At 49.3% G+C, this 14,753-nt stretch overlaps 2 protein-coding genes across 3 annotated transcripts; one reads left to right on the top strand and one right to left on the bottom strand.

Moving 5' to 3' along the window:
* Nucleotides 1-1,367: 1,367 nt before the first annotated feature.
* RPS29 (ribosomal protein S29) lies at nt 1,368-1,998 on the bottom strand. The gene is made up of 3 exons (XM_052783689.1): nt 1,815-1,998; nt 1,573-1,672; nt 1,368-1,488 (listed from the first exon to the last, which is right to left on the bottom strand). The coding sequence occupies exons 1-3, from the start codon at nt 1,874-1,876 to the stop codon at nt 1,480-1,482; spliced, it is 171 nt and encodes a 56-aa protein (XP_052639649.1). The 5' UTR covers nt 1,877-1,998; the 3' UTR covers nt 1,368-1,479.
* A 2,289-nt stretch (nt 1,999-4,287) lies between these two features.
* LRR1 (leucine rich repeat protein 1) lies at nt 4,288-13,279 on the top strand. Of its 2 annotated transcripts, XM_052783687.1 has the most exons (4): nt 4,293-4,550; nt 4,663-4,761; nt 8,915-9,642; nt 12,273-13,279. In XM_052783687.1, exons 1-4 carry the CDS (start codon nt 4,359-4,361, stop codon nt 12,523-12,525), a joined length of 1,272 nt encoding a protein of 423 aa, XP_052639647.1. In that variant the 5' UTR covers nt 4,293-4,358; the 3' UTR covers nt 12,526-13,279. The 2 variants fall into 2 exon arrangements, with proteins under 2 accessions (XP_052639648.1, XP_052639647.1); XM_052783688.1 differs by lacking the exon at nt 4,663-4,761 and having other exon boundaries at nt 4,288-4,550.
* Nucleotides 13,280-14,753: the final 1,474 nt, after the last annotated feature.

Below are 14,753 nucleotides of genomic sequence, written 5' to 3'. Positions count from 1 at the left end.
CCAGCCAGCTAGGGAAAAAGCAGCTCGCTGAGCTCCGTGCTGTTACTGCCAACCCACAGCGTTATCCCCACCGCCCTTCAGCTTTCGCTGCAAACACACCTCAAACCCCTGCTCAGCTGCCGCATGTCCCCAGAGGTTCCTCACGGGAAGTTTGACGTTAAAGCTCACAGAAGGCCACAAGTTGTGATGTCAGGCACACCTAACTGCTTCCAGCAGCTCAGTGCTGAGCTCACGCTCTGCTTCCATCACCACAGAAACCAGAACAGGCTCTGTGATGGGAAGGTACAGCAGCACTCGCCAAGGATGAGGGTACAGTGCCCTCTTTGCCTCGGCGGAGGCTTCACCACCACACAGGATAAACGCTCCAGCCACCAGGCCAGCCTGTAGGTTTATCCCCATTCCCTCCTCACCACCTCATCTTGTTCTGTTTAATTTAATAGCCTGTGGGACAAAAAAAGGCTATTAGGGATGCCCAAACTAGACACAGAGCAGTCACCTGGGAGGGATCAGCCCATTCGCCATTTCAGGCGCAATCAAAACATTCATCTGGTCGGTAATCTCACAGAGAGGTGTAGCTTCAGCAAAGCTGCTCCAAAACCAGCCTGAAGAGCACGACAGCACCCAGACACTTTTAATGCCCTTAGAGGGAACCAGAAGGCTCAACTCCAGGCCTTTGGCACACTCGACAAGTGTTTCTTTGCCCAACTCTCTTCAGGCCTACCATACCACAACCTTTAAGTGGCTGGAGACCTCAGAAAATGCCAGATAAAGTGGACAGGGTGCGTGGCTCCAACCATATTTTGCTTCCTTCAGAGGAAGGAGGAGGTTTGGACTGCACACCACATCACACACACATGCTCCAGCAAACATCTCCCACTGGCTCACGATGCCCTCACCTCATCTTGTTTTGGCATCAGTTTTAACTTTCCCCACAGCCTGAAGCACTAGACCTCCTAAAGAGTGAGGAAGGCTTGGGCACAGAGTTTGAGGTACAGCTCCGCACCAGAGGTGTTGCAACATCACCATTTTCTACATTAGCAATAGCAGAGGTTGCCAGCATCTGACCCAAGCAAGTCCGTCATGACTGGCAGCTGCACTCCAGCAGACTGCCTGGCCGTTCACCTACCAGTCACTTTAAGCAAACCATTCTACTGCTCTGCTTGCAAACCTGAAGGCTCAGTGGCATCACACAAGCATCGGCACTCTTGAAGCCACCTGGTTTTGTGTGGGAAAGCGAAGGACGGCAGGGCAGGCTCATTTAGGCCTGTCCCCAGTGCAGCACCCACCCCTCCGAGAGGGCCACTGCCAAGGAGCAGAGACACTGTACCCATTAGAACCTTTACAAAAAGCAAATGCGCACACGTCAGTCGGGCAGAGAAACTATTTATTCAGTAGGGCTACGCCGAGATGCTGCAGATCTGTCAGGGAGGCCGAGGGAAGCCCCGGGAGCTTCTGGCAACAGCCTCATCCTCCCGGCGCTCAGTCCAGCTGCAAGAGAGCGAGAAAAGCGAGAGGAGTCAGTGGGAAACGGCACACCCGCCCCTCCCGCCCGGCCCCGGTGCCGGCGCTTACCTTGATAAAACCGATGTCCTTGGCGTACTGGCGGAAGCACTGCCGGCACATATTCAGACCGTACTTGCGAATGAGGCCGTGGCGGTTGGAGCAGACGCGGCTGTGAGGGAAGAAGGAAAGCAAGGCCGGTCAGGGCGGGTAATGGCGGGGCGGGGTAGGGAGGAAAGGAGAGAGAGCGAGGCAGCTGCGGCGGCCCAGTGGCCCCAAAGACCACCCGGACGGCCCCCAGGGCGCGTACTGACCAGGAGCGGGAGCCCTGGCCGAATTTCCTGGGGTGGCTCCAGTAGAGCTGCTGGTGCCCCATGCTGCCTGCTGCGCGCCTGGCGGTGAGAGGAAGATGGCGGCGGGCGCATGCGCTAATCAACCCTGCCACGCATCCCAGCCTGCACCGCGGCCGAGGCGGAGGGCGGCGCCTGCGCAGAAGCGTCCCCCGCTCGCTCGCTCGCTCTCTCCCCCCCTCCCCTCCGCGCCGTGACGTCAGCGCTGTGCCGGCAGTAGAGGCGGCAGCGCGGGGCGGTGAGCGCCGGGCGCGGTGGCGCGTGCCTGTAGTCCCAGCTACTCGGGAGGCTGAGCCCGCCGGATCGCTTGAGCCCAGGAGTTCTGGGCTGCAGTGCGCTATGCCGAGCGGGCGTCCGCGCTAAGGCCGGCATCAATATGGTGAGTCCCGGGGAGCCGGGGGACACCAGGTTGACTAAGGAGGGGTGAACCGGCCCAGGTCGGAGACGGAGCAGGTCAAAGCTCCCGTGCCGGTCAGTAGCGGGATCGCGCCTGTGAATAGCCACTGCAGCGTAGCCTGGGCAACACAGAGAGACGCGGGTTCCTTTTGCCCGCCCCGACACCGCGCTTTTGCTCACGCCGACCCCCGACGCTATACCGCCCGCCCGCCCCCACCGATCACTACCGCGATCGCGCCTGCGAATACCCACTGCACCGTACCCTGGGTAACGCAGAGGACACGCGCCTTCCTGTTGCCCGCCCCGACACCGCGCTTTTGCTCACACCGACCCCCGACACTATACCGCCCCCTGCCGGCCGGGCGCCGGCACCGCGGCCCACCCGCGCACGCCCCGCACCGACCCCTGCTGGCGGCCGGCGGCACTTCTGGTGTGTGCGCATGCTCCGATTCCAGAGGAAAAAAGCGGGTTTCTAAAAATGAGATTGGAGAGCACGTTGTAAAGCTTAACTCCTTAAAAAACAAATGTGGAGAGCCAATACTGAAAGGACCCACTGATTTATTTTTTTTTATTTTCCTGACTCTGGTGAGTGCAGTGAAAACAGACTCCTCAGGCAGGGGACCAGGCGAGGCCGCTGACAGCAGCAGCGAGGGTGGCCATGGCTTCACCCACCACGGCCCCTCACCAAACGGCGTTGGCTTGCACCTTTGAGCCAGGAGTTCTGTTAAATTCTGTGGTATTATTCCGATTTCCACCACACCCAGGCTTAAAGCGACTCTTTCCCAGATGGTGAAATTTCACTATCGGAGATTCCCAACCCGCCCCGTCTCTACCAATCCACTTTTACATTGTGAATTCTTTAATTTTTCACATTTTTCACTTTATTGAATGTCTCCCTGTTACTTTAGTAATGAGTTTTTCATAAGGCCCCACGTTCTCCTGTCACTTACAACATCTGAGCCACCTCTACCTCCAGAGCAGGTGGACAATAAAGCGTCATGCTGGCATCTAAATCAACCAAATGCCAACTGCACGTCACAACAGATGAACGTGGCTTTTTACCCAACCTTGGTTTCTGAACACCGACGACTGTTCTTTCTGGTGGTGTTACCTGAGCCTCTTCTAGCAGCAAACCTGCCCTTCAGCCAAGCCAGCACCACCATGCTGGGGACAGGAGGCCATCACTGAGGTGATGCTCTGTCACTGGCAGCCATTTCTGCTGTCACTTGCGCCAGGCAGAACTTCAGAAGGAGCGCTGGTACCTTTGCGAATGAACACGCAGAAGGATTTCTTGTAAAACTTGTGTCGCTCTGTTACATACCAGAAATTGCCCAAAATATTTGCCCGTGGTGCTGGACCTGTGGCACAGAGCCACTTGCCCCGGTGAGCAGCCATGTTTCGCCACCAAGGCCAGGCAACACACCTGCCCCGTTCCGTGTTCCTCACACCCTGGCCTGGGCTCCTCACTGCTGCCAGCACAGGCGGTGCACCGCACCTGGTGTCAGCCCCCAGTCACCGAGCCCAGGGGCCATCAGGGACCAGCGTGCCCACAGGCTTGCTCCCCCGTGTCCCTTCACACGCGCTGTCTCCTCAGCTCATCCATGTCTTCTCACACCCGCCGTCCCTCCAGTTCCCTCCCTGTCCCCTCACACCCGCCGCCGCCGGCGGCTTTTCCCGCCGAGTCGAGAGGGGCCGAGCCGAGCCGAGTGGTGCCGAGAGGGGCCGAGCCGAGCCGAGTGGGGCGGGGCCGAGCCGAGCCGAGTGGTGCCGAGAGGGGCCGAGCCGAGCCGAGTGGTGCCGAGCGCCTCCTCCAGGGGGCAGCGGCGCACATCCCCGGGCTGAGGGCCTCTCGCTCGGGCTGCCCGCGGCTGCCGGTGCTGCCGGTACCGCCGCCCTCCCTTCCCGCCCTGCGATCCCCTTCCGCCGGGCGGCCCCTCGCCCCCTGACCGGCGACGGCGGTCGGTCGGTCGGTCGGTGGGTCGCTCTGCGGGAGTCAGGGGAGCCAGGCATCGCGGCTGGCGCCCGTGCGCGGAGAGGGCTGGAGGCCCCCGGGCGGTGCCGCCCCGCTCCGCCCCTGAGCGGGGCCGTTGGTCGGCGGCGGGGCGGGCGGCGATGCGGCTGCAGTGTGAGGTGGAGGTGGTCAGCCGGCTCCTGCCCACCTGCGGGCTGCGGGGCCGCGGCCGCGGTACCAGGGCCCTCCTCTCCCTCGGCCGCCCGCCCGGACGGGCGCGGGGCGGCGGCAACAGCGGCGGCGTTTACCTCATGGTGTGCACGGCGAGGGACCGGGTCGGTGCTCGCTACAAGGTGGGGATGGCGGCGCCGGTGGGGGGGGGGGGGAGGTCCGGGACCGGGGCCGGGGGCTGAGATGGGTCCCCTCGTCCCGCCGCGGCTGCTGAGCGCCCGGTGTGCCCCGTAGGTGCAGGAGAACATCGAGCGGTTCTTCACCCGGTTCGTGGAGGAGGGCAAGGCCACCGTCCGTCTGCGAGAGCCGGCCGTGGATGTCTGCCTCAGTAAGGTGGGTGCGGGGGTCGCGGCTGGCCGCCCGGGACACCGGGGAGGAATCGTTGCCTTGCTGGAAACCGAGGGATGTGTGGAGAGGGCAGGGGGGTGGTTCGCCGGGGTCTGCTCCGCGACCGTGCTGGGTGGGCCTCAGTGGGTCGGTCTGTCTGTCTGTCTGCTCGGAGTCTGCGCCACTGGTCCCATACGGCGACTTAACGGTCTTCTTGGACCTGCCACAGCCTTGGCGTAGGAGATGTAAACGAGGGAGCGTGAATGAGTACGAAACGTCCTCAGCAGGCTACAGCAAAAAGGGAAATACAAGGGTGCTCCCAGGTTTTGTGCCAGGAAGGCTGGGCCCAGCTTCTTTGCAGGGCCGTGTTCCGATTCTCCCTTCTTCTGCTCCCCCTGGAGAAACAGCAGGAGTGGAAAAGTCCGTTTTTCGTGTTGTTCTTCACCGCTTGTTTAGAGATAAATTTTTTCACCTCTCTGATACAATATCTTGCTCTTTGGCTGTAAATTCTGTGAAACAGTTACTGCTTATAGTCTTTCCAGTGAAAAAAAATTGAGAATACTCTTGTCTTAATGGACAAGCAGCGTGCCCACTGTGTTTTTCAAAGCTGGAGACACATGGTGTGGATCAGCAGTACAGGCACCATTTCACCTTAATGCTTAGCTGAAAATAGGACTCACCGATGTATTTATTTACAATTTATAGGACATTTGGAAGCTGTAAAGTGTTTTTAATAATGCTGAACTCGCAAAAAAAACACGCCACACGTATTAACGTTCAATTTTTATCTTGTTAAGTTTTTTTCCTCTGCCTGTTGCAGAAGTAGCCTTGTAGAAGAGGAAAGCGGGACAGCTTTTCTAAAACCTTAGAGTTAGGGCATGTAAATAAAAGCAAATAATATTGATGGCCTGTTTGGAAAATCATTTTTACTTTCTATTGCAACTGTGATTCTTTGGCCTGAAGGAGATCCTTTAATAATTTCAGTGATGTCAGACTGAGCAGCTGTAATCATGAGTGGTGAAGCTTACTCCTTCAGAAGCAGAACGTTTTCTCAAAGGGCCTGTCTAAGGAGAAATGCGCAGGGCGTGTTTAAACTGCAGCTGCAACAGGCACTGACAACAGTCTTGCCAGAGTGGAGTGGAGCTCAGGGCAGGCTGCAAGGTCTGCTTGAGAAACAAGGTGAATGAATCTGTACTCAGGACGGTGACATACTGAAAAGAAAACAAATATGACCCAGCAAGAAAGAAAAAGCACTTATTGGGTATAAGGCCTATAGCTGAATATAAGCCTGAATATAGTTGTGGTAGCCCAAGATTTTGCAGAATGTGGCATAGTGCTCTGGTGATCTAGAAATACTTTGTCTGTGCAAGAGTGAAGGCTGTGGTGGTAAGGAAAGCAGCCTTAATTTGATGAAGAAAGCAGTTCACCTTATAAGGGCTAAATAGAAAAGAAGCAGTGTGTGTCCAAATCCAATTAATTTTTTTGTGTGTCAGAAGCAAATGTGCTCTGTATCTTGCAAAAAAGAAAAGTCATGCATGTCGCATTAGATCCAGAATGTCTTCTTGTTCTGCATCCTTTCCTCTGAACATTTCTGCTGAAGTGTGAGCAGTCAAAAAGTTTATCTCAGAGCAAGCAGGCCTGTTGTAAGAGGATCTATCTACTAGTAGTATAAAATTGGAAAGGAAAGGTCTGTGTCTTAGTGCTACAAGATCTAATTTAGACCATTTATAGGGCCTGTAAGGAAACCGTGTGACATACATTCTTTCAGTGTGGGTAGTAGTTCAGTTAACAACTACATCTGTTGTTTTCTGTATGATGAGATAGTCCACGGTGGTGTTAGACTGAAAAGAAAGTCTCAACCAAACCTAATGAAACAGGAGTTAGAATAATGACTGGAGTTGCTCCGAGGAGGCTGGATCCTCGCTGCCCATTTTAACATAAGGCTCACCCTCATACTGTCAAGCTCCAGGATCAAATCCACTAAATTCTTCCAAAGCTAGGGATACCATATATTCCTCTTAAATGCTTCAAATCCGGAAACCCAATTTAAGATGTTTGATAACTTTTCTGTAGTGTTTCTGCTAGTCTTTCATTATTTCGTTACAGAAAGGCTTCTTAACTCTCAAAGATGGATAAAAGCTTTGTAGAAAAGAGATTTCCAGGTATGACTATACCGATTGCGTGCAACTACCATGCAAAATCCCACTCTTTGTACTCTGCCAGGCGGTGCGATCTGCTGCATTCAGCCACATCAGAAATTAAGTTGAGAAACATCGGTCTGGAACATTCAACCCTGGAGCAAAAATAATAAAGTCACTGTGTTGGGTTTTTTTCTTCAGCAAGCCTGTGCCTGCTGCGTTGCACACAAGGTCTGAAATCCATGTAATCTCTGATTGCCTTGTCATCATTCATTTAGCTCTGAAACAAGAGACTTGTAAGGCATCAATGCAGATTAACCTCTTTTCCCAACATCTTTTCTGCGGTTGAGACTGCAGACTTGTGGCAGAAAATTGCATCCTGAGCTCTTCCAACTAATTCTTTGCTTTTTTTTTCTGAGATGTGTCTTAGTATTTTTCTCAACGTATTCAAGGTTTCTCAGCAACAGGTTTACAGATACTACATTGCCTTTATGAAGGTATTGTGGAGGAGATTTGATACAGAGGTATCTGTTGTGCCTCATGCTTTGAGAGCAAAGAAATATTGCCTGTAACTTAATTCTTATGTATAGTTACTTATTTTAGTTTGTCTTTTCAGATCTGGAGGGCTTTTTCTCCATACTTCCAATTTTAGTCAGCTACTTATTACCCTCGGAACCACGACAAATCTGCCTGTAGTTAGGGGGAGTTCTATAGCTAAATGTTTTAGTTAGATTGGCTGAGATAATGAATGTTGGTGGTCTCGGATACAAAGGGTTTTGATGTGCAACTTCCCCATCTCTGGAGGGCATCGCGTCAGGAGTTAAGAGACTAGTTGTGCATGGGATGCTGAAGGAAAACGACCATTTCAGGTTGCTGATGCAGTCAAGTATGTTTGACTTTTATTGTCTTTATTTCTATCACATAAACATCCGGAAGTCTCCAAGATCCTTGCTCTGTTGTGCTAGGTGCTTATAGCATATTATGTAAGCTAGTTCTGGACCCTCTAGAATTTGGTATAAACAAATAAATTTAGGAGCAAAAAATTGTCTTTCAGACGCAGAAACAGGTGTCACTAGGCTTGGGCAAGTTAAGCTGGGAACAGAGTGCAAACCTCTCGACTCTCAGAGCCATGCCAAAACTCCAAGTTTGTTCTTTCCTGAAATGAGAGGTGACTTTTACTTGTATGGATGCATCGCGCTTTTTATTTTAGAATTCACTTTGTAGCTTAGTGCCTGCCAGCTGCAGGTCAGCTTGAGTAGAGACTTGCTGGGAAATTTAGAAGAGAAACATTTGGTCACCCTGTTATTCATAAAACTTAATTGTATCAGTACAACAGATGTATCACAGCTTTCTTAACCTTTATTTAAAATACAGGTCATCTGATACTCCATTCATTTGACTCTGTCCTTTCTGCCATTATATTATATCCCACCTAAAGCAAAATTAGTCAGTTGTTTGCAGAAGGACTGCAAATAATTATCCTCGTGTTTGATGCTGGCACAACCAGAGCTGTGCGTGACCGGAAGCACTTACTTAACCTGCCTTGAAGCTTTCCACCTTCCTTTATGTTAAATTTAACCTCAGCTTCCATCCTTTTCTTTCCTCGCAACTTTCAGAAATGATTGCCTCAGGTTTTACATCTCCGATTTCCCCGTTTGTGTTTTTTATAAACTGTCCCTTTATCATGTTGCAGGTTAGGAAGATCGCAGTGCATCAGGCTTTTTTTCTGTACTTTATTTTCAGCTGTGAATTCAGTGCTTTGTTCCTTTTCTGAGTAATGCAGCGCAGTTTGTTTGATCTAGATTATTCAGAGAGGTTGTAACTTCTCATTCAAATTGCATGCCATTTGTTCTTAAATACTGTAAACAGCACGTCGACCTGATAAGCCAGAGTTGTTTCCCACTTCATTGCCCTGCTCAGTTAGTATCTCCTGACACATGTACAAAATAGTTCAGAAAGTGTTAGTACAAATAAGCACAAGAATAATGAACTTTTAATTCCACGTTTGTGTTTCCCTGTAGGCAAATGCCAGCAATTTAAAGAATTTCCTTTCAGCTGTGAGACTGGCTCACCAAGGGACCGACATAGGAGCTCTCCCTCTCTCAACGTTGGTACCAGCAAAGAACTCGGAAGTTGAAAAACCTAAGACAAAAATGATCATAACTTCAAGAAGGGACTATCCTCTCACCAAAAACTTCCCTTACTCCCTCGAACATCTCCAAGCCTCATACTGCAAGCTTGCTCGTATCGACATGCGTGTGCTTTGTTTGAAGAAACTCCGAAAACTAGACCTGAGTCATAATCATATTAAGCAGCTGCCAGCTACTATTGGTGATCTGATCTGTCTTCAGGAGCTTAATTTGCATGACAATCACCTGGAGTCCTTCAGTGGGGCTCTGTGCAACTCCACCCTTCAGAAATCACTTCAATTCTTGGACCTCAGCCAAAACAAAATTAAAGCACTTCCAATTCAGTTTTGCCAGCTTCGAGAACTCGTTAATTTAAAGCTCGATGACAATGAGTTGATTAGGTTGCCATTCAAGATTGGCCAGTTAGGTCATTTACGCTTTCTGTCAGCAGCTCGGAACAAACTTCCTTTCTTGCCCAGTGATTTTAGGAAACTCTGTCTTGAGAACTTGGATCTCTTTGGAAATCCTTTTGAACAGCCTAATCCGCTTGTTCCCAACATACAACTGAAAATACCATTGACTTTATTAGAGTGTGCTGCAAGAGCAACCATAAATTACAGGTAAGAGTAGCATGATGGGTACATTCCGTTTCAAACCTGTGTAAACTTCCCTGGTTTGGGGTTTTTTTTTTTCCTGCCAGTGGCTATTGCTCTTCACCTATTAAGAATCATAAGGTTAAAGTTGCTTTGAATTCCATTTGTAAAATCATGCCTTTGTTGTACAGGATAACGCAGGTTCCCGTAGTAAACTGATGACTGGGAAGCATTTACAGAAAGATATAGACTGAAATGTTTTTATCCACAAAACAGGGGTTAACAGAATATTCTTGCCCAACCATGGGGAAAAGAGAATCCGTTCTACAATCCTGAACTACTTCGGGCATTTTGTATTGAGAAGCTTACATTACAGTGGATTTTGTGGCACGGATCATATTCTGTGTGGGGCTCTAGCTTGGAAATCGCTTTCAAACATCGTTGCCCTTCATCCTGTGCTCACATTAAAGTATGCTAAAACTGTGTGTAATACCCATTAGCCTGTCGCTGTCCCTTCCCATGTGAGAATGACGTGTTGGCCAAAGGTTACCTTCTACCATACAGCTCCTAGTTACAGTCACGGATCGGTCTGCCTCTGCTTTAGATGGGACCTTACCCAAGCTGAGCAGTGTTAGAAAGATAGCGCAAGGTGGCATCTCAGAGGGCAAATGTCACGCGGAAGTTGGCATTACCTGCTGCAGGCTTCTCCCTGCCTTAGGTTTTCCTTGAGCTATTAATTTCCTTTGGTGTTGGAGTGAAGGTGTTCTGTCTTATGCGGAGAAGCACAGTTCTGAGGTAACTTTAAAATTATTATTTCACCAAGTAAACATCATCCTTGCCAGGCTGCTGTTTGTTATCAGTTTTCTCCCCCCACGCCACGTACATAACTCCGCCTGCGTGCCGCTGCCTGTGATCCTTTCGGTACCAGCTGCTGCTACTCCCACCCTGTTCTGGGTGGAAAGGGAGCAAGAAGGTGGAAAAGAGTCACTGGTACAGAAAGGGGGTGAGAGACAGACTTGAAGTGTTCCTAATCTACGTTCTGTGCCCGTTCCTGCCTCGGGGGTGGGGAGCGCCCCATAAACCTGGGTTAATCGCTCGGAAGCCTGTGCTCAAGGTGTCCACAGGCATGCAGGGCACACCCTGGAAATGAGCTGAGCGATCAAATGTTCTGGCTCAAATCTTACCCACTTCTGACCTTGCTGATTTTATTACAGTAATTAAACTCCACACATCTCCTTTCCCAACTTTATATAAATTGCAGTGGTTTTGATATGAATATTATTAAGGCATGGGTTTTTCTAGAGAATATAATCCCTCAACACTGGTCAGATATTGCTGCTCAGTTACATTACCGGAGTACCTGAGGATACCTAGTCATTAACCCAGCCCCTGGCCCTCATGCAGCAGGCTTTAAGGAAATGGCATCACACAGAACAGAAAAGGCTTTCTGCTCCAGGGGTCTCAGTGGGGCAAGGGGCAATGGAAACAGTCCCCTAGCCCATGGGTCTGTGATTATTAGGAGACAGCATTGGTCAGAGTGGTCTTGATTATCTTAAATGGAAAAGAAAAAAGTCTAACAAGTGGGCAACAGACATTCTGTCTGATATTCGCTGGAGGGGAGAATTAACAAAGAATGAGAAACAGGAGTGATGATGGGCTGTAAAAACCTTGAGAAAGGAAGAAAACAGAAGGAGGGAAGATGCGAAAGCAAATGTCTGGAAATCAATCTTCATAGTGGCATTCTGGGCAAGTACCAGAGCTGTGATTATGCTTTTCCTGACCGGAAAAAAGGATGTCCTGAAATTGAGGTGGTGAAAAAAAACCCACAGGAGTCTCAGCTATGCGAATGATGGTATGTAGAAGGAATTGGGAATACGTAGGTGTAGTCAGGATGTGAGTCAGTGAGACGTATTCTGTGAGTCTCGAGTGACAGCTGGGCACTGGGGATGCTCATGCTTTGAAGTTAACAGGACAAAGTACTTCAGGGAAATTATTTATTTAGTCCCCCAAACACAATGCCGCTCTGCTGTGAATTTAACAAGAAGCAATTCTTGTTCCTGTCTCTGGATGTCATTATTGACACGATGGACAAAAAGAGCGGTATTTCAAGAGAACCTTAATTTATTGCCTGCAATGTAGTACGACTGTAAAAAGGCTTATTTTATCTCCTGTTTCCTCTGGATACGGTGTTTTTACGCTGCTACCACTTCTTCGTGTTAGAGAGTGAGGAGTAAATGGTGGGTGTTTTGTCAGGCCGGGATGAAATACAGTGATCCTCCTGGCTAATGTGAGGGAAGAGCAGATATGTGCCCAGTTGTCTCATTATTCTTAATCTTCTTTTTAATTCTCTAATTCTCTATCGCTGTAATACAGGCTGTTATGATTTGTGTGAACTCCCTGGTTCTTGTTGCAGTGTCTTCTGGAGTTCAGGTCCTTGGTACTTAGGGGTCAGTAACATGGTTGCATGTTTTTAGTGACTGTCTTGGAAAGTGGTGTTTAATTCCTAACCAATATTGCAAGCAGCAAAATTTCAAATTTGCCTTGTCTATGATCTCAGAAGGGCGTTTCTTCCAACTGGTGCATATGGCGTGTCACTGTGTGTGAGTGACAGTGGTTAATTTTGTAGTGAATTCACACTTACTCCTCTTGTTCAACAGAATCCCTTATGGTTGTCATCTCCTTCCTTCTCACCTTTGTGAAGATCTGGAAGTGGCTAAAACATGCCAGTGCGGAAATGCCTGTCTGAGCAGCTTCATTCAGATCACGGTGACCATGAATCTCCATCACGTAGCTCACACCGTGGTCCTCGTGGATAACATGGGAGGTACGGAAGCACCCATCATCTGCTACTTCTGTTCTCTAGACTGCTATTCCCAGTTCCTGGATCGGTACCTGCAGAGTAATGGGTGACCATTATCGGGCGCAAAAGCTCTGCCTGAAGTTCTGTCCAGTGACAGAGGAGCCTGAAGTTGTTTTCTGCTTGTTACCCACATGTGCTGTCACAGGGCTTTTCCTGCAGAGAGCAAATGTCAGTCTTGCAGTGAGGGGGCACTGTCAGCCTGATCCGGTGGCCTGACTGTTCCTCCACCACTAGAATCTCTCTTTGGTTGGAATAAAAAGCGATGCTTAGCTTGAATGAATCTTCCTTAGAATGCATTTTGCTTTCTTTTTCCTATTACTGTGACTTAGTTTGGAGTATCGCGACAGTTTTCTTTGTTTTGTGGTGTAAGTGGTTTCTTCTTGCTAGGAGAAGGAAGGTATCAAACTGCTTTGCTTGCTTACACTTGAGGCTCTGAACTCTGCCCCCAGAAGACGACTACATTGACTTGTATCACTGGACTGGACTCTTCCCGAGTTGTTTACTGTAGAGCAACTTGGTAGGCTGCTGTGAGAAGAAATTACGGTGTGAGCAGTTCAAAACTGGTCATGTCATTCCAGGTGCTTCTTTTTAACAAGTTCTGTTAACAGCATTGTCACTTCAAGCAGGGACCAGCTTTGCTGGTTTTTTACCGGAGCAAATGGGTTTTGGTTTTATCTCTTTGTGATACAAGAAATGTCTTTTTCTAAATATGTGACTTAAACTTTGTTTCTTAACACTCATGTTTTAAAGATTCTTGAATTGTTCACTGTGTCAACTTATTAAATTTTGAAACCCTTCTATGTACATGCAGATTGTGCTTTCTCTTAATGAGTTTTTCAGCCAGTGTATTCTAGGGATTAGCTCCTGGCCTTTTTCCTGGTGAAGGTACCGAAATACTTGAGAGAGTATCCACACACCCTTATTTCATGTCTTGTCAGCTGGTCCATGGCTGGGGTATTGAAACAGCGTGGAACAGAAATCCCTTGAGAAGTCTTTAGGTGTCCCATGCCCCGGAACACGTGAGGGCTTGGAGGGAGCATGTTACACTGTTATTTTTGAAGCAGTATTGACTGCCCAAGAGTGAATTACACACTTGGCATCTCTTTGGGTGATAGATAAGTACACTGCTGTGGCAATTATATGTAGTTTCAATGGGAAGACAAGACACCTGTAGTTACTGAGTGCAGAAATGATCTAGACTGGGCTTCAAGAGACAGCTAAATGCAATGTACAGCGTGAGGAGCAGCCTGAAAGGTGGCAGCAGGCTTTGGAAGAAGGTACTGGCTTGCAGGTATCACTTTACGTCTCCTACACAACCTTCATCCACATTTTAAAAATCATCAGTTTCAAACCCTTTACTCATCTGAGACATTCACAGCAGAAATAAATATTGAAACATGCCTACTGAAGGGCTTTGCTCTGACAAGGCCAAGAGATGCATTTTCCTGTGGAAGAGGAACCTTTATTCTAGAAATATTGTTGTTAAAACTTTCTGCAAATGTCAGAATAACTTGAGTGTGTTCTCTTCATACAGTGTTTGTAAAACCGTAACTTTTAAGCAACTACGGGAAGATTTGGATGAATCATTCCTTAGATGTTGCTCTTCAACTGCAGAGAACTTGTGAAGGAGGAAGCCGAGTGTGCCTGTTTACCTCAACACCGATCTTCGGGAAGCGCTGCAGAGCTAACCCTGGGAGGTTTTAAATAGTCATATGCTAATGCTGTTGTAAAGGGAGAGAGATCTCGTCCTGATTGCAGCAGCCTGAAGATTACTCATTTCGAAAAATACCTTTTAGGTGGAGTGCATGATTAAGAGGAGGGAAGTGGAGTACACACAGAAATTTGGCCTCCTGTGGGACTCCTCAGGAATTTTAGATGCAGATGTGTGGGTGTCTGTGCAGTGGCTGAGAGCCTTCCAGGGCAGCCAGCTGTGCTGGGTGGAGGAGGAAACCGCACCTGCGTGGACCTGGACCAGGACACGAGCAGCCTGCTAGCGAGGGGTAGGCTGTGAAGTCCTGTCCAAGCCCTGCTGTGCTGGGAGAAGGGATCAGCTGGGGGGTTAAAGGCCAACGCGAAGAGGAGTGCAGCCTCTCTTGGCATGAAAAGGAGGCCGTGAACTGTGGGAAAGGGTTTTGTGTATGGGAATACTTTGCTGTCAGCCCTGCGTGTACTGCCGGGGTTTTTTTAAATCCCATCTGCGTACACCGGGCTGCCATTATCTCCGAAGCAAATGTCATCCCCAAAACTGACCTGGCTTCCCTTAACCCTCTGAAATTAC

This window comes from Harpia harpyja, chromosome 3, assembly GCF_026419915.1.
Source record: "Harpia harpyja isolate bHarHar1 chromosome 3, bHarHar1 primary haplotype, whole genome shotgun sequence".
Lineage (NCBI taxonomy): Eukaryota > Metazoa > Chordata > Aves > Accipitriformes > Accipitridae > Harpia > Harpia harpyja.
The sequence above is the reverse complement of the archived record's forward strand: the minus strand, read 5'-3'. Positions and strand labels throughout refer to the sequence as shown.

Bases quoted from the DNA above. Each gene is read 5' to 3' on its own strand.
- RPS29 (XM_052783689.1), bottom strand. From the start codon at position 1,876: ATGGGGCACCAGCAGCTCTACTGGAGCCACCCCAGGAAATTCGGCCAG. The intron at 1,673-1,814 runs GTCAGTACGCGC...CTTCCCTCACAG, and splicing joins GGCCAGGGCTCCCGCTCCTG to CCGCGTCTGCTCCAACCGCC.
- LRR1 (XM_052783687.1), top strand. From the start codon at position 4,359: ATGCGGCTGCAGTGTGAGGTGGAGGTGGTCAGCCGGCTCCTGCCCACC. The intron at 4,762-8,914 runs GTGGGTGCGGGG...GTTTCCCTGTAG, and splicing joins TGGATGTCTGCCTCAGTAAG to GCAAATGCCAGCAATTTAAA. The intron at 9,643-12,272 runs GTAAGAGTAGCA...CTTGTTCAACAG, and splicing joins AGAGCAACCATAAATTACAG to AATCCCTTATGGTTGTCATC.